Here is a 22,828-nt window from a genome sequence, read left to right on the forward strand (position 1 = left end):
AGCTTACCATCTCCCAGCCACAGATAAAAGGCTGGAGGAGATAAAGCTGCTGCAGGAAATGGATGACCTGTGTAGAAAGGTGGTGTATCAATGTGGGACAGGCTGGCCAGAAAAAGGTAAACTAGATCCAGAGTTAAGGGGGTACTGGCAATACAGACTGGACTTCAATGTGGTTCATGGTCTTCTTATGAAAGGAGAGAGACTTGTGATACCACCTCAAATGAGAGCAGAGGTTTTGTCACGTTTGCATGAAGGCCACCAGGGTGTTTCAACATGCAGGGCCAGAGCAAAAGAGTCAGTGTGGTGGCCGGGCATCTCAACCCAAATATGTCAGATGGTAGACAAGTGCGAAACATGTCAAAAACATAGGTTACAGTGCCGTGAACCAATGCTGGTGACTCCTGTTCCCGACCGCCCATGGCAAAAAGTTGGATCTGTTCGAGTGGTCAAAGAAACATTTCCTGCTGATCATTGATTTTTTCTCAAGGTACATTGAGATAGCTGAACTGAGACACACAACAGCAGAGGTCACTGTTAATGGTATAAAAGAGGCCTTTGCAAGACATGGTGTTGCCGAGACTGTCGTATTGGATAACGGGCCGCAGTTTTCCTCAGAACAGTTCAAGCGCTTTGCCAAAGAGTATCAGTTCACACCTGAAACGAGCAGCCCCAGGTACCCCCAAGCCAACGGGGAGGCAGAACGCGCTGTTCGTACTATTAAAGACTTGTGGAAAAAGGACTGTGCCTTCAGCAGAGCACTTCTAGCGTGCAGGGCCACCCCACTGGAACATGGGCTCTCGCTGGCGCAGTTGCTTATGCGTACCTCGCTGCCACAAGCTGCGGCAAAGCTGGTGCCAAAGTGGCCCGACCTACAGGCTTTTTTATCGCAAGCAAGATGGGGAGGGGAGGTGTAAGAAGGCAAAACACTACAACTGCAGTCATAGAGTCAGACCACTTCTGGAACTATTGTCAGGACAGAAAGTGTGGATTACCACTGAAGGAACCACTGGAGCAGCAGTTGGACCTGCCCGTGCTCCCAGATCCTATGTGGTAGAGACAGACAATGATTTTCTGAGGAGAAATAGGAGACACCTCAGACCAACAGGGACTTTTACCAGATCTGGTCGAGTGGTGAGACCTCCTGAAAGACTGGATGTGTAATTCTCTGAAGTTATCCATTCATGCCCTATTCAAAGCTGGGTTAGGCTGCTGGAGATGTTTACAATAATGTGTTTCGTTTAAATGTAAGTGAACAAGTGTGGGACATGTGTAATTTTCACGTTTGATGATGCTCCGCATTTCTGTTCTTGTGAGCTGTTAGAGTTGTTATGAAGTATGTCTTTAGTTAAAAGGAGGAGGTGTAGCGGTAGACTACTGTACCCAAAAGGCTGTGTGTGGGGGAACTTCCGGGCTTACGAAGTAAAGTTGGTAAACATCATCCGAACGCGCTGCGTCCAGTGTCATCATTTATACACTAATGAGATGCTAACAGTGGCCTTGTCAAAGTGAAAGACACTGTAGAACCATCAGGACCTTTATTATGTATATATTTACATGTAAATCTATTTATTTAAGCCTGTCTGTATACTTTAGGGTCCATGTGAATTAGAGAAAATCCAAAATAAAGTCAAACTTGTGAAGCCAATTATTGTTTTTTAAAGTCAATAAAGGTGAATGTTGAACAATCATTCCACCCTGGAACACTTCAAACAAATCATTAAAACCCAGAATTATCATGACTTTCATGCTCATGATGAGATTATATACACTTCTGACCACCACACGTCCTACTCTGCTGTGTTTCACGCTGATTGAAGAGGAGGAAGTTTAAAAGAAGGAGGTGTAACAGAGGAGTGAAGCTACAAACCAAAGAGGAGGCACAGAGGTTCAGGGAGGAGCTGAGCTGTTACTGAAGAACAGACGAGAGAGAGAAACCTCCACATTCAACAGAGTTCAACACTCAGAAGATTCACTTTATTCAACATGTTGATGTTGGACTGTTATGAAACGTCTCTGTTAATGATCATGATTCTAACAGGTGCATGACAATCTGTCAACAACTGCTTCATCCCAATGTTTACATGTTATTTATGCTTTCTTTGTATACAACACAGCATTTAACAGATTTCTGTTCCTTTAGGTGTCAGCTGTCAACAACTCACTGCAAACAAAACTGAAGAGTCCAGTTTGGAAGGCAGCACAGCTACTCTGTCCTACAGATACTCCAGACAAGCAGCTGGAGGTGACGAGTTTTACTGGTATCGACAATATCTTGGAAAACCACCAGAGTTCCTGATCTCTCACTCGGGAACAGGAGTGAAAATATCAGATCCAGTCCCTGGAATCACTTTTAATGTGAGTGAAGACAAAACACTGATGACTCTTCAGATCTCCTCTGCTGCAGTGTCTGACTCTGCTGTGTACTACTGTGCTGTGAGGCCCACAGTGACAGGAAACAGCAAAACTCTGTACAAAAACCTTTGGAGCAAAGACAACAGAATACTCCACAACATCCACTAGAGGGAGCCACACACTGTTAAACCTCTCTGGTTTGTTAGAATGCAGACTGGTGACATTTAAAGGTGGCAGTCAGTCAATATATTAAAAATTAAAGATGTACAATGTGTGAAAATGATTAAACTGTTAACAATATTGTTACACACTGATGGAACTGCATTCGTTCTGGTGCTGCACATTGAGGTTCATTACTCTGAAACACAGCAAAACAGCAGTTCGTTGTTACTGTCAGCTTCCATGGCCATCACTGGCACTGGGTTAGTTTTTTTTTACTCGTAATGGCCATTTAGTAATAAATCAGTTGTAATCAGGGTAACCTAGATAATAGAACAATAAAAAGTTCATAACTAAAGACGTGCAGACTGGACTACTAAAACATTTCTTTTTTTTCACTGAATTTCATTTCTGGTGGAATAACACAGTTACTAAGTCAAAGGTAGGACCAACGTCATTTAGCTAGCACACCCACGTTACTTCCACTCTGTGCTATGATGTCAAACTATTGTCACAACAAAACCAACAAAGCATTTGGGAGGCGGGGCAACCACAATCACATTAAAACTACTTTTACAAGAATTCTCAAAATGCCCAGGATGCCAAGATGTCTCAGTAAAAATATTAAACATTGTAGATTGAAGTTTCTGTGTTGGTCTGTCAGGCTTCTGGTGTACCACAGGCCAGCCTCTATTATGTGTAAGCAGTTTATATATCATCAATTATATGCAAATATGCTTAGAAGTTAAATAAAGTAATCAAATGTTAGTTTCAGAATTCACTAAAATCTTGTTGTTTACACCTGAAATATGTGCTGTGGGTTTTTTTGTTGTTGTTGTTGTTTCATCCTTTTAAGTCACAGTTTAAATCGACACTTTAGGTGAAACATTTTCTGCATTTTACAAGAATAAAGAATTTAACCTAATCTAACTTGTGTTTTTTTTTTTATTGGCGACATCCAGATATATGTTTTCCCGCAGGTTTTACAGAGGTACGGTGTCTCTCCTCTGTGGATTCTCTGGTGCACACTAGTGATGTGTCAGTCATGAATGAAACAACTCTTCTGACTCTTTGAAAAGAATGAGGGGAGCCGGCACCTTATTGGGAGCCATTTTTTTCTCTCTCTCACCCTCGCTGTCTCTCTCTCTCTCACTCACTTTCTTCGCTTCACGCCGCGCGTGAGCCTTGTATTTGCGCTGAGTAGAGGGGGGAGGGGCGGTAATTACTCTCACAGCAGCACACAAACGTAGCAGGAGAGAGAGAAAGAGTGCAAGGGGCAACAACAAGAGAGGTATAGTAAAGAAAATGAATGACAGCAAGAAAAGGAGCTAAATCTTAAACCATTTCCATTTTATTGACATGACATAGGCAGAGTGTAGAGTCTGCAAGAAAAGAATATCAAATACAGCCGGCTCAAACAACCTGTACATGCATCAGTGCAATGGGAAGATAAAACACAGAGTGTTATATTAATGAAGGTGCCAGTGTGTCTACTGCAGCTGTTTCTGCTGCATCTACAACATCATGCTGTACATCACCACAACCACATAAACTAACCCAGAGCTCTGTGACTCCAGGAAGACAAAACTCAATTGATAAAGACCTGGCTGTCATGGTCCTGGGTCTTTTGACCCAGCGTTTTGTGTTTTCTATTATTGTGATGTATTTTGGTTATGGTTTTCTAGCTCTTTGGTGTTTGGTTCTGTTCTTCCTCAGTTTTGTGTTTAGTCATTGTTGCCTGTGTGTTCATCTGTGCAAAGTCCGTGTTTCTTAGTCTGTGCCTTTGCATGTGTGAGTTCCTGTTTTATTTTGAAGGTCCGTGTCTCAGGTTGTATTCTGTTTTACTTCCCTCAGTCTCATCAGCTCTGATTTCCCCCAGCTGTGTCTCCCTCTTGTCTCCCATTCCCCGATTGCCCTGTATGTATTTAAGCCCTGTGTTTTCTGGTGTGTGTTGCTGGTTCATCTGCGTTATTTCCCTGCGTCATCCTATATTGTTACCCCGGATCTCCCTGTATCTCTATTTCAGGTCTGCTTTTGTGAGTTTTTCCAGTTTAGTCAATCTTAGGTTCTTCACTTGCCACCTCCTTTGCTGTTTGTACCGTCACCATCACAATAAAGCTCACTCTCATCAGAAGCCGTGCTTGCATCTTGGGTCCTACTTTCAACCTCCACTCATCTGCCACTGCAGACGTGACAGAACGAACCAGCCAACATGGACCCAGCAGCTTTCAATCCTTCTGAGGAGCTTAAAGACGACATAATCTACAATGTGGAGACACTTCTTAACCTGTGGCTGGATCATTCAGGGGAGGAGTTTCATCACACTGTGGAGGCCCAGTTGCAGCAGCTTATTTCCGGGCTTCCGTGGCTTCTGGGATCGCTTCCCCCAATTGCACAGGGTTTCATCCTTAAGATTCTACATCTGCATCCAACCGCTACCTCTAAACTACCCTGTCCAGCAGAAGATTTCCAGCCGGTCCACTGAAGGATTTGCAGATCAGTGTATCTCCTCCCTCTCGGAAAAAGAGGTGGTCATGCCACCGTCACTCCACAGTTGGGGAGCAAACTCCTGTGTTGAGAGAAAGAGACTCTTTTCCCATTTTCTATGGTATTGAGACTGTTTATTCTGGGTCTTTCTTTTGTATGGCAAATGGGGATAACAGTGGTTCCCCGCTTTCACCCGTGATTGGAGAGACTTCCTTTTCTGAAGCCATTTCTGAGGCTGTCAACAAGACTGTTTTCCCTGAGACTGCTCTCACCCAGTCATCAGTTGTATCACCTGCTCAGCAGCCACTAGCTCAGTCTCCAGTGTCCCCCGCTAGCTCGGGTTGCTATTCAGCCACTCATTCGGCCAGAACCACCACCTGCGGCTCCCACGCCATCGTCTGGTCCTGCCTCGTCTGGTCCTGCCTCATCTCGTCCTGCTGCTGCTCGCTGTCCACTGCTCGCTGCTCGCTGCCTTCTTCACCTATGTCGCTGCTGCTGCTGCCTTCCGCGCGGTTGGCCTCCGGACCTGTTTCGCCTGTGTCGCTGCCGTTGCTTGGTCGGCCTCCTGAAATGGACTGTTTTGAACCTCTGTGCTGCTGGCCTCCTGGTCGGCCCCCTGAACTGCCCTGTTATGGACTTCTGTGTTGCCGACCTCCAGGTTGGCCTCCCGAACTGTTTTTGAAGTGCTCCCTGTGCTCCAGTGTTTTTGTGGATATTTTGTTTTCGGACTCTATCGTGACGGGATACTGTCATTGCCTGTCCCTAGCCTGGTAGAGGAGTTTAAATGTGCAAAAGTGAGGCTTGAGATGTCACTCACAAACTCCCAGGACCCCATAGTGAGAGGCACTGCTCCCACTCTAGCAACGGGGAGGAAGTGGACCCCAGCCACATCTGTGCTACAGGCCAAATCTGCCATTCGGCATTGTGATGTGGTGTGACGTCCAACAGGGCAGAGGAGGATTTGGTCTTGGAGCAGTAACACCTCGGTGACCAGTGTTGGTCAAGTTACTTGAAAAAAGTAATCAGTAACTAATTACTGATTACTTCCCCCCCAAAAGTAATCCCATTACTTTACTGATTACTTATTTTCAAAAGTAATTAATTACTTAGTTACTTTTTAAAAACACGATCTACAACCTGAAGAGGTGATAAAACGATAGATCTTTCAGCCCAATTCTACGTTTTCTGCATAATCCATCATACAAAATGTAATCAAATGGAAAAGTCTCTTTTTAAAACTTGTTTTATTAGTTTTAATCTTTTAACTTTATGCATCAAGCAAACATTAAATTATATGCAACATTCTCTGACTGGAAGAAATTTGTTTAACATTTAAACCTGTTTTCTGCACATTCCAGCACATAAAATAAAATATTTTTTTGTGTTTACACTCAGTCTTTCAAATAGATGCAAGTAAAACACAGCAGAAAATAAATAAAATAAAAGACTCAGTGGTCCTGTTGCTTTATTTTCACCTGTAAAGCAGGAGTGAGGCAGGCGGAGGTTTACCCTGGTGCAGGTGTGCCGCCGCGGTCAGTGGAAGAATCCACGAGTTTCTGTTTCCCAAAACGTGGTAGCGCACTCGGTGCTTGCTCAGAAGTTTAGTGATTTTTCGCTGTAAAAAGAAGTTTTCTTACCACGCACAACAAACGCTAATGTTTTTGTCACTTTTTATGGAATCAAACTCAAAGTAAGGTCAGTACTTCCACGCTTTAAACGCTGCACGCTCATACTCTCTCCTGCACTCGATATATTTCCACAGGAGGAAGTGAGAGAAGTTCAAATCCAGATCAGAGAGGAGGAGGAGAGATTCAGGGAGGAGCTGAGCTGTTACTGAACTAGAAGAGGGAGAAACCTCCACATTCAACAGAGTTCAACACAAACCATAAACTTTACCTTCATTCAACATGTTGTCTTTGGACTATTTTGCACTTTCTTTACTGATTCTCACCATTCTAACAGGTACGTTACAATCTGTGTGTTTAAAGAAACACATTTGAACTGTGATGATTTATAAAAGAATAAAACATGTTTCTGTTCCTTTAGGTGTCAGCTGTGAAGATCTCACTCCAACCAACAAAGAAGTGTTCAGTGTAGAAGGCAGCACTGCTACTCTGTCCTATAGATACTCCAAAAAGGCAACTGGAAGTGACGAGTTTTACTGGTATCGACAATATCCTGGAAAACCACCAAAATTCCTGATCTCTCACTTAGGAACAGGAATGAAACTGTCAGATCCAGTCCCTGGAATAACTTTTAATGTGAGTGGAGACAAAACACTGATGACTCTTCAGATCTCCTCTGCTGCAGTGTCTGACTCTGCTGTGTACTACTGTGCTCTGCAGGCCCACAGTGACAGGAAACAGCAAAACTCTGTACAAAAACCTTTGGAGGAAAGACAACAGAATACTCCACAACATCCACTAGAGGGAGCCACACACTGTTAACCCTTTAAGACCTACCATAGAACCAAGTCCGCCAGAGCTTATATTATATTTTTACATGCTGTGGAGCCATTTTTGGGAGCATTTCAAGTTGCTATACATCAATACAACCATTATAGCCCAGATTTTAATAATATGTATTCATTAAGTGCATAGTAATTACATAAATTGCAAAAAAGTGCAATAAACTACAAAAAAATTGAAAATCGTTTTTGCTTTTTTAACATATATTTGTAGTTAGAGAAATTTAAGAGGCTTATCCCTCAAAACTGTAAATACAAAAAAGTTGCACAAAATAGTTTCCAACAACAGGAAATTTATTTTGAGTGTCTTCATAGTTTTATTTTTGAAATACACCAATTTTTATACACTGCAGGAAAAACGAAAATAAATATTATACTGCAAATTTGCAAAAAAGCAGCATATGCATCAAAATAAACTATTTCCAGCAGTGCAATATGAGTCCTAAGCATCCCAGAAACGACACAGAAAGTCAGAAAGTCAAACATAACTTTTAAAAAGACCAGTATAGGCCCTGAGGCCCTGATGGCAAAAAAGACTACATTTCCGCGAAAATGACGTCACTTCCGGTTTCGGGCAGGTAATGGAGGAAATGCAAAAGTTCGCGCTGACGTCTATTCCAACGTAGGAAGTGTTATGAACAGCTGATCGGATCGGCAAAGCGTGTTTCTGGAATATTATGTTTTTGTTCCTGCGAGCGCTTTTTATGCAGTTTTTGCAAAGCTTTATGTGGAAGGAAACCGTGACCGAGGACAAGCTGATGGCATAAGATGTAAGTACAACTCCTCCGGTTTCATATGCAAAAAAAATTTTTGCGCTAGCTTACGTGGTTGCAGTGCTACTGGGATTTAAAAATAGTTACGCAAAACAGAGCGTGCCCGCTCCGATCGGCTCTAAAGGGTTAAACCTCTGATTCTTGTGTCATTGGACTGATGACAAAGACAAAAGAGAAATGAAGCAGTAAAGATCAGAGACAGAGTTGCTGTGGAAGCACAAAACTATTTGATTGGCTGAGCTATTAAACTGGCCCCGCCCACTAAAGTTGAGCTCATCCAATGACATTATTTGTTGGTCATTGTGCTGCAGTGGAAGAACATTGTTCATGTGCTGTCTGTCTGGCTTTAATAACTCCAAAGACATGTTGCTGCACCTCTTTTTGCTTCTATCTCACATTATAGGTGAGTTTAAGAACAGGGATTAAAGTTTAGTTGAAGCTGCTGCATTAAGCAGATATACAGACTGCATTTCACTACTTTTCTTCTTTCTTTTTCCAGGACTAACAGCTGGAGACTCAATCACTCCTCAACAACCTGAAGTCACTAAAACAGAAGGAGAATCTGTCACACTCACATGTAGCTATGAGACAACATCAGATTATGCTTACCTTCACTGGTACAGACATCATTCTGACCTTCAGGCTCCTCAGTTTATACTCTGGAAAGGAGCAAAGGACAGCAGTGGTCGTCAATATATTCCTGATAAACGTTATGAATCAGAAACATCACCTACATTAACTACTCTGACCATAGCAGCCCTAACCCTGGCAGACACAGCTCTCTACTACTGTGCTCTAGAAACACAGTGATACAAAGTGTAGAAGAGGCTGTACAAAAACCTGAACACAGATATCTGACTACTCTTCAAAGAGGAGGGAAGTGGTATTCAAAGCACAGCTTCATATCAGATGGATTCTGCTAATTCCTGTTTTATCAGAGTCACTGTGGTTACAGCTGCTAATGAAACACTGTGGGAGGATTCACATGAGCAGCAAATCCACATCAACCACAAACCAACTGCAGGAACGTTCAAACACACGTGTACTCCTGCTGTTTAATACATGAGTGAGATTATTTTACATTCTGCTAAATATTTCAAATCTCTCTGTATTTACAGGGTTACGGTCAGAAACACTGATGTCAAGGATAAGCTGGCCTTTCCCAGGGAACTTGAAGTTATTGAAAAATTTTTTCAAAGGTATTAAACATCTTTTTGAGCAATGCAAAAAGTTTTTATGCAGGTATTGAAAAATAAGAACAATGAACACTTTCAGCATGTTTTCATCTAATTGTCCTCTTTCATTACAAAAAAGTAAACTCGAGTGGAGGAAATTCTCTCTCCCACCACTCACTCTTTGACGATACCTTCAGGTATCACAGCCACACTAAACACTGATTCATATTTCAATGTACATTTACTCCCCAATTAATAATCCTTATGTCCTCTCCTCCTTAAACTTGCAGTCTGAAAGAAAACTACAGACACAGGCAACAAGACCAGCTGTAAAAACACTGTATGGAAACCGAAAATAAAATGAATACATAATTATAATAAAGGTCAATCAAATGGACCAATATGGCAAGGCCATGATGATCCACTTGGTAAAATAAATCCACTTGGCATCTTTCTTGGCCTTAAGACAACAATTCTGATGGCTAAAGATCCAAACGGGACAAAAAAATATCACTGTATGGATTTCTCTATTGTTTTACTGCAGCTTTAGTTTGTTTTAACACCATAGTCCACTGCTCCAACAGACAAGAGAGTCAACTGAAATTTTATCAGCTGACCCTCTTGCATAACTCTGCCATTGCCGGTCCCAAGCCCGGATGAGAAAGGAGGAGGGTTGGGCGTGGGGCTAGCAACCCCACCCTGTAAAAACTCCAACTGCTACGGAAACAGCAAGTGAATCTCATTATCGACTGAATCAGGGCGAAGATGATCGGCAACCCTTAATGACGGCAGTGGAGAAAAGCTCTCGGGTCGTCCACTGCCCGATGCATTGACCAATTTTCGAGCCAAAAGAAACTACTCGTTATGGAATATGGAATGTACGGACTCTGTACCAAACAGGCAAACTGGCCCAGCTTCTATATGAATTTGACTCGTACCGGATGGACATCTTGGGCATCTCAGAAATGCGGTGGGCAGGAAGCGGGAAGATGGTTAGCAGAGATGGGCAGTAACGCGTTACTGTAATCTGATTACTTTTTTAAAGCAACGAGTAAAGTAAGGGGTTACTATCGCAAAAATGGTAATTAGATTACCGTTATGTTCCTGTAGGAACGCTGCGTTACTGCGTTACTAAAACCGTGATTTTTTTGCGAGAATGTCTCATGACAGTGACGTAAGCGAGTGCAACATTCGTGACAACAGCTGTGTGCAGATCAACAATGGATCATATATCGAGTGCAGAGAGAGTATGAGCGTGCAGCGTTTAAAGCGTGGAAGTACTGACCTTACTTTGAGTTTGATTCCATAAAAAGTGACAAAAACATTAGTGTCCGTTGTGCGTGGGAAGAAAACTTCTTTTTACAGCGAAAAAAACCCCTAAACTTCCAAGCAAGCACCGAGTAGCTACGACGTAATCGGAAATTCACAGAGAAACTCGCGGATTCTTCCACTGACCACTGCGGCACACCTGCACCAGGGTAAACCTCCGCCTGCCCCACTCCTGCTTTACAGGTGAAAATAGAGCAAAACGACCGCTAGTCTTTGACTTTATTTATTTTCTGCTGTGTTTTACTTGCATCTCTTTGAAAGACTGAGTGTAAACACAAAAACTATTTTATTTTATGTGCTGGAATGTGCAGAAAATAGGTTTAAATGTTAAACTAATTTCTTCAAGTCAGAGAATGTTGCATATAATTAAATTTTTACTTGATGCATAAAGTTAAAAGATTAAAACTAATAAAACAAGTTTTAAAAAGAGACTTTTCCATTTGATTACATTTTGTATGATGGATTATGCAGAAAAAGTAGAATTGGGCTGAAAGATCTATCGCTTTATCACCTCTTCAGGTTGTAAATCGTGTTTTTAAAAAGTAACTAAGTAACTAACTAATTAATTACTTTTGAAAATAAGTAATCAGTAAAGTAATGGGATTACTTTGGGGGGGAAGTAATCAGTAATTAGTTACTGATTACTTTTTTCAAGTAACTTGACCAACACTGCTTATAAATACATTGAAATTTAAAATTCACCGAGTGATTAGAAACTACTAAACAGAGTTATTGAATCAAAAGCTGTTCTGACTTTTATATGAGGTTTAACAGAGATGAGCATTGGGCTGAAAGATCTATTGCTTTATTACCTATTCAGGTTGTAAATCGTGTTTTTAAAAAGTAACTAAGTAACTAAGTAATTAATTACTTTTGAAAATAAGTAATCAGTAAAGTAACGGGATTACTTTGTTGGGGAAGTAATCAGTAATTAGTTACTGATTACTTTTTTCAAGTAACTTGACCAACACTGATGGTTAGTGATGGAAAGAAGGTGCTCTACTATGGCCATGCCCAAGACCATGCACGCGGCGTGGGCTTCATCCTCTCGCGACGTGCAACAACGTCATTGCTGGCCTGGAAGGCCATTTCAGACCGCCTAATCTTGGCTCGCTTCCAAGCTAGGCATGTGAAAGTCACAATTCTTCAAGTATACGCTCCAACAGAAGAGGCTGACGATACTGACAAGGATGGTTTCTATGCGATGCTCCAGGATGCCATTGACAACTCCCCGCGTCATGATTTGCTGGCAGAGATTTCAACACGCAAATAAGCAATAACCTGGACGGCCTGGAATTGACTATCGGCCTGCTTGGAGTCGCAGCAATGACAAATGAAAACGGTGGGCGGCTGATCTTGTTCTGTGCGGCAAACCGGCTGACCATCAAGAACACCTTCTTCGGCCACAAGCGGATACACATGGCGACGTGGAAGGCCCCCGGTGGCGGATATACAAACAAGATCGACTACATCTGCATATCATCCCGCTGGGCATCCACCATTAGCGATGTTTAGAGTGTGGCGTGGAGCCGACATCGACTCTGATCACTACCTGCTAATTGCCAAATGTAAACTTCACCTGAAGTGCCTCCAACCACGACTGCAGCGACCAAGTCCTTTTAACTTTCAACGCCTAAAAGATGCAAATACGGCAGCGGAATTTCAACTCGAATTGAGAAACCGCTTCCAGCTCCTTGCTTCGGAAGGAAATAACAACGAAAATCCAGATACACTCTGGGATGAGCTAAAAGAGGCTGTGGTCGGTGCAGCAGAATCAAAGATTGGTCGCCAACGGGGTGGCTTCAAGCAGCGCTGGATCACCGACCGTTCATGGGAACTTATAGATCAACGTCGCTTGGCGAAGTCAGTTCGGGACCAGGTGGCCTCTGACCCACATGCTTCTGCAGACCAGCGTGAGAGGGCCATGGCCACCTACTGAGACTTTGCCCGACAGGTCAAACGCAGCTGCTGGCGTGACAAGCGTGAATGGATTGAAGCTAAAGGCACCGAAGCCCAAGAAGCAACCGATCGGAATGATACCCGAACCTTATATCGCATTGTACAAGATCTAACTGGGGCTCGTGGTGGCCGCGGTGTTCCAATCAGAGACAAAAATGGACGTGTCCTCCTTACTGCAGCTGAACAAGACCAACGAAGGGTCGAAGACTTCCGCGATACTCTGAACCAACCTGAGCCACCCCAACTGTTCGAGGCCGAGGACCTGGCACCTTCCATGGATCTTCTTCCTGTCGATATCGGACAAATCAGCATCGCTGAAGTCAAGACAGCGATCCGACTCCTCAAGAGTGGAAAGGCCGCAAGCCTGGACGAAATCCTCGTCGAAATGCTGAAGCATGGCGGACCCCATCTTGAAGCCGCCCTTACAAAACTCCTAAATGCCTGCTTGTCAACATCACATGTACCCGATGATTGGGCAAAAGGCACCATCATCAAACTTCCAAAGAAAGGTGATTTGGGTGACTGTAACAACTGGCGGGGCATCACGTTGCTGTCGGTACCCGGGAAAGTGTTTTGCCTCGCCCTTTTGAATCGGCTACGACACGCAGTGAACGAACAATTGCGAGAAGAGCGGGCTGGGTTTCGGAGTGGCCGGTCATGCGTCGAGCAAATCTTCACCCTCCGCATGATCATTGAACAAACACTGGAAAACCAAAGGAAGATTTCTATTAATTTCATTGACTTCGAGAAGGCTTTTGAAAGCGTCCACTGGCCGACTCTATGGGCTATCCTACGCCACTATGGAGTCCCTCAGCAGTTTGTAGATGCATTTCGTTGTCTCTACTCCAACTCCCGTTGCTGCGTTCGGACAGATGATGGCTGCACAGATTTCTTCAAGATCAATACTGGCGTCCGACAAGGATGCGTGCTATCCCCTTTCCTCTTCCTGTTGGTAATTGACTTCATCATGGGACGATCAGTTGACCAAGCTGGCATCGGTGTGCCCTGGCACGAAGTGCGTAATCTCACTGACTTGGACTTCGCAGATGACGTCGCCCTGCTTGGCTCGATTCAGGAAGACCTCCAAAAGTTGACCGCGGCCCTGCAGAGGGAGGCGACGAAAGTTGGATTAAGAATCAGCGCCAAAAAAACCAAGGTACTCCGAGTTGGCTATGCACGTGCCCGCATTCCTGTCAACCAACAACGTGCTGAAGAGGTGAAGAATTTTACATATCTTGGCAGCATCATCTCGAATGACGGGGTCTCTGATCGGGATGTCGACGCCAGAGTAGGGAAGGCAGTTGGTGTCCTGCGATGTCTCCAACCTATTTGGAACTCGACCTCCCTGAATGTTAGGGTCAAGATCAAACTATTGAACTCTATCGTCTTCCCTACTGCACTTTACATTAGTGAAACCTGGCGCTCAACAAGTGCAATTATTCAACACCTGAACGTGCTTCAACAACGTGGCCTGCGGCGAATCCTGAGAATTTCCTACCGGGACCGAATAACAAATGAGGAGGTCCTACGAAGAGCAGGCACCCGCCCATTAGCTGATGTTGTTGCAGAAAGGTGCTTCCGCTTTGCGGGCCATATTTTACGCCTACCCCCTCATTGCCCAGCTAAGATTGCCATGACATGGCGTACACGCACTGGCAAGTGAAAGCAAGGCCGACCAAAGACCACATGGCGTCGAACATTCATGGACGATCTGAGAACTGTCGCCATTGCCTGGGACGAAGCTGAAGCAGTCGCTGCTGACCGACATCGATGGAGATCACTAGCTGCCTGATGCGCCGCCCGGCGTAGGAGGAACTAAGTGCTAAGTGTGTAAGACCCTCTTGTATATGCATTTCTGGGATTTTCTTTCTCAAGATAAAAATACAGGGAAGAGACCTGATTCTAAATGTCCTCAATGAACTCATAGATGAAGTGGAAATTCAATCCTAAAGAACACAAATGGCAACAGAACATCTTCTAGCTCTTCAAATTTTGATGTTCTTTTCAACATATTGTGGCTTCTTTGGCAGGAATTTCTGCTCAGTGAGGTTAAAAAAATTACACAGGGGGAGGGATGATGACCGCGTGTTTGGACCCTGTCCTGACAGTAGTCAGACCTTGGATGGACAGCACTCTAATCAATGCATTCATTTTTAAACGTGTTGCAACACATTTTCCCCGATTTTTCCCAAGTATAACAATTTAGTTAGAGTGTAATGAAACCTTATTTCATGAGTAAAGATTTATTAAACAAAGATTAAATTGGTATATTTTCAGGACCTTGGACAGTTCATAAGCTAGGATTCGACATGTGACACACACACACACACACACACACTTACTTGTCTGAATACAAGAATGTTACGGCGCACAATGTCAAATGTGGTTTATAGTCCTGCATCGGTAAATAAATATTTCCAACAAGGTCCTCCTCTTTGTAGCTTCTCGTGTAGACAGTCAAATGATAACTTTGAACCTTTTTCACATTTTGCAAAAACACAGCTTCTCTCCTGTTGATTTCTGCCTGGATTTGAAAAACAAAAGTGTTCCCAGAGGTGGTCCATTGGTACAGTTTCTCACATTTGTGTTTGTTTTATTATGGACTATGATGGACTGCCTTTTTGTTTGATTACAGTTTTCTCCTGTTCTTTTTACTTAGGGAGGTAAGTCGCTGTCATTTGGTTTAATTCTTTTGAGTAGGTAAGTTTGATTTATCTTTGAGATAAGCGCCCTTTGTTTGTTATTTTGGCCTTAGGCCCACCCCCATGCTCCCTTCCTTTGCTTTTAAATTCACTCATTGTAAATAAACCACCATCAAAAAGTACTAATTGTGTGATGTGCTGCTAGGGGTCGGATGGGGATGGATCACCCTTATGTCATGGCCTAGCCACTCCTAGACGGGCCATAACAGTTGTCATTTTTAATCACAGACTGGGTCTGTATATGATGTGTTGTGAAATGTCCACTAAATGTGTGCTAATCAAAGGTTGATTGAAAATACTGGGTAGTTTAGTGAAGGATAAACTGGTTAGTTTGTCCTACTGTGGTGAATTTACAGCAAAACACTGTGTTGGACTGATACACAGTGGCTGTGGTCTTCATGGTCACAGTTGGGTTATGTTAAGTAGATGAATTTGTATTTAAGCTGCTTAAGATTCAGTCACTGAATGTTACCTTCATACCAGCTCTTTACTGTCTGATATAAAGACAGCATAAACAGTGTTGTGTCAGTGTCGAGGATGGAGATCAGCCAGGACAACTCATGAAACATCTATTTACATGTTATATACACTGTGTCAAACCCCAAAGAACAGAAGGTCAGCTGATCACAGCCTGTACACAAAGAGAATCTACAGGAGCTCTCAATAGAAATTCTGAGTTTTGATTCGTTTCCCCACACTGAGCCACTGCAAATGATTTTAGGGTTCAACCAACTGTTGAATCAGACTTTAAATGTTCCTGTTTAGGTTTGGAGAAAATCAATCAATCAATCAATCAATCAATCAGTCTTTATTTATAAAGCACTTTTCATACAAAAAATGTAGCACAAAGTGCTTTACATAGTTAAAAGCAGCCCACCCCACCCTCCAACTCACTCTCCACACTCTCATTAACATAAATGATGTGAATACACACATATATCCCCCCCCCCACCCACACACACACACACACACACACACACACACACACACACACACACACACACACACACACGCACACTTAAAGAGTAAAAATTGGGCTGGGTTCGCAAGAGCCAAGTGAGGAAACACTATAACAGAGAGCCGTCTGCACCGGGAGCCGGTCACAGACCGCAGCCTCCAGGCTGGGCACACAGCAGGAGGGAGGCAAAGGAGCCCCCCAGCCAGGCTGAGAGGACCCCCAGAGACCCAGCAGCCACGGTCGATCACAGCCCCGGTGCAGAGAGCGCCCTCCGAGGAAACACTGGAGATATGACACAATAGGATATATACAGGGTAAAACGATTAAATAAATAAGAATGGGATACAATATAAATATAAATAGAGTAAGAAGATTAAAAAATGAATAAGAATAAAATCAATAAATATTAGGTAAAGCCTAAATTAATAATAGAATAACAGGATAGAATAAATAAGCATAAAATAAATAAACGCTAAGTAAAGCTAAATTAAAAAAGGTGGGTCTTGAGCCTGTTCTTAAAAACATGTACGAAAAGTAACAATCTACAATGTAGACAAAAGAAAAGAACTTTTATGTTCTCGTTTTAGTTTTAATTTTTATTAATTTATTTTATTTTAAATAATGTAACCCAGCAGAAAAGATTTCCTTTTAAACTCTGAGCAGATGTTAAGATCATAAACCATAAAAAAGTATTTACAGTATGAATCATCTGTGGACTGAAGCAGCACAGAGCTGAAATATGAGCTCCCACCTGAAAGTGAAGATGCTGCTACTAGTGTGTAAAGCAGGAGGAAGTGAGAGAAGTTCAAATCCAGATCAGAGAGGAGGAGGAGAGATTCAGGGAGGAGCTGAGCTGTTACTGAACTAGAAGAGAGAGAAACCTCCACATTCAACAGAGTTCAACACAAACCATAAACTTTACCTTCATTCAACATGTTGTCTTTGGACTATTTTGCACTTTCTTTACTGATTCTCACCATTCTAACAGGTACGTTACAATCTGTGTGTTTAAAGAAACACATTTGAACTGTGATGATTTATAAAAGAATAAAACATGTTTCTGTTCCTTTAGGTGTCAGCTGTGAAGATCTCACTCCAACCAACACAGAAGTGTTCAGTGTAGAAGGCAGCACTGCTACTCTGTCCTATAGATACTCCAAAGCTGCTGATGGGAATGATTATTTCTTCTGGTATCGACAATATCCTGAAAAACCACCAGAGTTCCTGATCTCTCACTTAGGAACAGGAGTGAAACTGTCAGATCCAGTCCCTAGAATAACGTTTAGAGTGAGTGAAGATAAAACACTGATGACTCTTCAGATCTCCTCTGCTGCAGTGTCTGACTCTGCTGTGTACTACTGTGCTGTGAGGCCCACAGTGACAGGAAACAGCAAAACTCTGTACAAAAACCTTTGGAGCAAAGACAACAGAATACTCCACAACATCCACTAGAGGGAGCCACACACTGTTAAACCACTGATTCAAGTTGAGAGTAGTGAGCTTTATTTGTATGTCCTGAAACTTTTGCATGTGTCCCTGCTGCAACAGACCTGAATAAAATTAGTAGGTCATTTACAACACTATAGGCTTGAGGAGATCTGCAAAGGAGATCTGGAGGAGATCTAAAGTGTAACCTTGCCTCAAGGTTACATTTCATTATTCATTATTTGTTTAAACAAATAATAGAACCTTGAGGTAGATTCTGTATTTAGCTGGCAGCCAAGTATCAAAGTAATACTCTCTTTCAGATCTTTAGATCACAAGAAAGTTTTGCGTTTAGAAATGCTCCTGAGCTGTAAAAAACTGCCACGAACAACCGAGTTTGTTTGTTCAAGGTTCAAGGTTCTTTATTTGTCACATGCATAGTTATACAAGTATAACACACAGTGAAATGTAACCTGACATGCTCCTCGACATGTGCAAGAAAAAGGGGCGGGTGGCGGGGGGAAAGAGCATTCTAAGGAGCTTGGAAAGAAAAGCATCTGGACTTGATTAAGTGGCTTGAAGATGTTTCACCTCTCATCCGAGAAGCTTCTTCAGTTCTAAGGGTCAACCACCGCCTCTGTTCAAAGATGGTCGCTCACAGTGGACATAAATGGCTTCTTTCACTGAGGCCGGATGGCTTGGGGATAGAAGCTCCTCTTGAGTCTCTCTGTCCTTGCACGGATGATGTGGAACCTTCTGCCGGATTGCAGAAGATGGAACAGTTCGTTGCCAGGATGGGATGGGTCCTTCAGTATCTGCGCTGCTCTAGTCTCCTGGTGTAGGTGTCCTGAAGTGGGGGGAGAGCAATCCTGCAGCAGCGTTCTGCTGCAGGATTGGTCACAGGTCACAGATATCGGACTACTCTTCAAAGAGGAGGGAACTGGGATTCATAGTACGTGCAAAGAAAAAACATGAATACAGCTAAAATGCAAAACCGGCTTATTTAAATACATGTATTCTATCTAAAAACAACATCCCATGTGATCATCACAGATTCGGTTTGAAAATTCCAGCGGAAAGCTTCAATTATTAGGAATTATTCAAGACTTCTTGTCGTTTTCAGGTATTTTCTCTCGTTCATTTTTACAGCGAAAAAATGCTTTGAGTATGACGCTTATGTGTAAGTTTGTTTGGGAAGGTCTGTAATCGCTAATCTGCATTTCAGACATTACTGCCACTTTCCCACACGGTCAGTCTCTTTGCTGACATCATTATGTTAGTCCAGTCACCTTCTCGCCCATCTTCTTTGAGCCAATCAGGTTCCAGAATATCGAGGTATGAACTTTGGCTATATCGCCCATCCCTAATCTGAAACATCTTAAGGACCGAGCTCAAGTGGCTTTACAATGACAGCATTCAGGTGGGAGGAGTCCGAGTAATGAAATAAAGTAATGGCAGGTGTGCTTTAATTTAATGCATGCAGAAGCTAACAGAAATAACCTATAAAAATCTATTCAACGGTTAGAAAGGATACAAGTACAATGCAAGTAAACCATTATCTTCATTTAACCCTAGTCTATTTTAGTCCATTTTTTTAAACCCTTTCTTGTAAAGTGGTGCTGGATGAAAGATGAGCTCGGGAAGGTCCCCATGATGCAGGAAAAACACCTTTTCCTCACACTGTGCTGACGAGCAGAGAAACACCTGCAGGAACGAGGTCTTTGAGCAAGGCTGGAAGATTCCAAGGGACACAATCGAAACTTTCTGCTTTACTACTGTCAAAATATTCATCCATTAGTTACTGCAGTGTACATAAAACACAACAAAACAAAGACCCTCCCCCATGCTGGTCCTGCCTACCCAACCTGATGATCCCATTAGCACAACACGCCTACATTCTTACAAAACTCAAAAGTTAAAAAACGACAAAAAACAAAAATGAAAAAATATGTCATCCTTAATGAATGGAATAACCAAAAGTGATACAGTGAGGTGCAAAAGGTTGGGTAACATTGTTAATAGTCATTATTTTCCTGTATAAATCGTTGGTTGTTACAATAAAACATGTCAGTTAAATACATCATATAGGAGACACACACACAGGGATATTTGAGAAGTGAAATTAAGTTTATTGGATTTACAGAAAGTGTGCAAAAATTGTTTAAACAAAATCAGGCAGGTGCATAAATTTGGGCCCCACAAAAAAAGAAATGAAATCAATATTTAGTAGAACTGCCTTTTGCAGAAATTCCAGCCTCTAAACGCTTCCTGTGGGTTCCAATGAGAGTCTGGATTGTGGTTGAAGGTATTTTGGACTGTTCCTCTTTACAGAACATATCTCGTTCATTCAGATTTGATGGCTTCCAAGCATGGACAGCTCTCTTTAACTCACACCACAGATTTCAATAATATTCAGGTCTGGGGACTGAGATGGCCATTCCAGAACGTTGTACTTCAAATTGAGTTTCAACTTTGCCACAGAGAAATATATCAATAAATAAAACAGCTAAAATTCATTTTTTGATAGTCACCATATTTTCATTGACGCATTTGATGAGAACAGATTAACCCTATAACACCCTTAGTGTCATATTTGCTACATTAGTTTCTAAGACCTCTATCTCATCAAAACAAAAACATCAAATTATCAAAAGGGAAACAAAAAGTATATTTCTATTATATATCATAAACAACATGACATTAAAAATGTGGATTTTGTTATAAGGGTTATTAAACATCTCAGCCCCGCCCCAGAAAAATTATTTATTTTTAGAATTGATGGATTGGGTCTTACAGGGTTAAATCTGCCTTATACATGATAAACATGGTATTTAAAGGTATCTAAACTCTGAAAGTACTCATGTGAACCTGTATAAATTCTCAGATATTCTTCCACGCTTGGCTTCTCAGACATTGTTCTCTAAATGTTTCAAGACTACGATTTCTCACCTGTGTGAGTTTTCATGTGGCGCCATAAATGACTGCTAGATGTGAACATTTTCCCACATGTTTTGCAATGATACGGTCTCTCACCCGTGTGGGTTTTCATGTGGCGCCATAAATGACTGCTAGATGTGAACATTTTCCCACATGTTTTACAATTATACGGTCTCTCACCTGTGTGCGTTCTTCTGTGTGCCGATAAATGACTACTACTTGAGAACACTTTCCTGCATGTTTTACAATGGTACGGTCTCTCACCTGTATGCATTCTCATGTGTATGGTCACACCACTGCTTCGCGTATAACTTTTCCCACATATTTCACAAGAATATGGTTTCTCACCTGTATGGGTAGTCAAATGGCCTTTAAGTGTTGATAACATACAAAACTTTTTCCCACACGTTTCACAAGAATATGGCTTCTCACCTGTGTGGATTCTCTGATGTCGAGTCATTCTGTACTTATACTTAAAGGATTTTCCACAAAGATTACATGTTATAGACTCTTTACCTGTGTCAGAATTACTCTGACTTTCTAAGTTACTATTTGTCCCTGAGTCTAAATTCCTACTTCCTCCGTGATTTTGGCTCTCATCTATAGGAGAGGTTTGAAAAGGGAGCTGGTTACTGTTTGCTTCTGGTTCATGGTGGTCTCTTTCCTCAGCAGCAGTCACCATAAAGGTATCAATCTCCTCCTTCAGTCCAACCTGCTCACCCTCCTGACTGGTGCAGAGTTCCTCCTGTTCCTCTTTAATATGTGGAAGTTCTGGTTCCTCCTGGTGCAGAGAGTTCCTCTCCTGGCTCCAGAGCTGTGGCTCAGGGAGAACCTCCTCGTCCTTACAGACAGGCTGCTGTGGAAGTTCTGGCAGGACAAAAAGGAAATGAGGAAAAGGTAATGATGATAGACTGAGAGCTCCTTTTTTTTTTTTTTTGAATCTGCTTTTCTTTACAGAATCTCAAGAGATTATGAGAAAAACAGCGACCCAGGGTTGGATGTAACTTATAGCTGATTTTGTTTTTTGTTAGTGCATTTACAACTGTTGAAGTATTGCAGATAAGGTGGGTCCAAGTTTTTGTCAGAGTCTGCGCAGTAGTTACTTGAGGTGGAGCGTCTACATTACTTTCCCGCCCATACACCTGCTGGACGTGACCACGAAATCGCCGACCTTTAGATTTTATGTAGCCCGGCTGCTCCCACTGATGACTCATTAAATTAAGGTAAATACAACCACATTGCTCCTATTTATAAAAACAAAGAAACAAAAACCCAAACCCCACAAACAAACAAAAAATGTTATATGTTGTTACACCCCGGCCTAGGCAACCGGGGTGCAACGTAGAAAAACAGAAATAAGGAAAATAAAACCACGAAGGCTCTCCACCAAAATCCCAAAATGAAAATATCCCATAATGAAAGCATTGACAAACCCATTCACAACTATTTACAACAAACTATTTATTTACAACACGGGGGGGGAGATCGCGACCATGACATACTGAAACACAAGGCTTAAATACATAGAAGGAGCAATCAGGGAATGGACCACAGGAGGGAAACACAGCTGGGGCAAATTAGACCTGACGAGACAAGGAAAAGTAAACTGAACACACTAAGATAACACAGACTTTCAAAGTAAAACAGGAAATAAATGACAGTCACGCAAAAAACAAAACACTGACAACACCGAAACGTAACAATGTCTACAACATCTAACAGCACTATGTTGGTAATTTGTTAGCTACATTAGCCACTAGCATACACATTGTGATGTGAGAGATTTATGATATTTGGAGTGTGCAGTTAAATTCAATTCAAATTCAAATTTTATTTGTCACGTACACAGTCATACACAGTACGATATGCTGAATGCTTGGCAACGCTCGTGCCAAAGAAAACAAAAAAAGAAGGCAGAAAAGATGGAAATAAATGAAAATTAAAAAAAAATAAAAGGGTAAATTAACTAGGAAGGATAAAATAAAATTAAGTAAAAATGAAAAACTGTACAACACAATGAATGAAGGGAAATTTACTGGGAAGATAAGATAAAAATATTTAAAGTGAAAATAAAATAAAACAACAAATACCAATACACAATTAGA

At 42.1% G+C, this 22,828-nt stretch overlaps 1 protein-coding gene, 1 long non-coding RNA gene and 1 gene segment (V, D, J or C); 2 read left to right on the forward strand and 1 right to left on the reverse strand.

The window, feature by feature from the left end:
* LOC120715464 (zinc finger protein 845-like) overlaps nt 1-22,828 on the reverse strand; it is a 218,014-nt gene that overhangs the window by 82,897 nt on the left and 112,289 nt on the right. The window contains exon 6 of the mRNA XM_040002473.1: nt 21,444-21,447. Coding sequence (XP_039858407.1) covers nt 21,444-21,447 — 4 coding nt within the window. The remainder of the gene's footprint in view (nt 1-21,443; nt 21,448-22,828) is intronic.
* On the forward strand, nt 8,377-9,071 carry LOC120715527. Its single transcript, XR_005691661.1, has 2 exons — nt 8,377-8,641; nt 8,738-9,071. It is a non-coding gene; the product is annotated as an uncharacterized LOC120715527 (long non-coding RNA).
* Nucleotides 17,095-18,222, forward strand: LOC120715498. The segment is given in 2 exon segments: nt 17,095-17,349; nt 17,434-18,222. Coding segments are annotated over 2 exon segments (435 nt in total).

This window comes from Simochromis diagramma, unplaced genomic scaffold (genome assembly GCF_900408965.1).
Source record: "Simochromis diagramma unplaced genomic scaffold, fSimDia1.1 OVJJ01000443.1, whole genome shotgun sequence".
Taxonomy (NCBI): Eukaryota; Metazoa; Chordata; class Actinopteri; order Cichliformes; family Cichlidae; genus Simochromis; species Simochromis diagramma.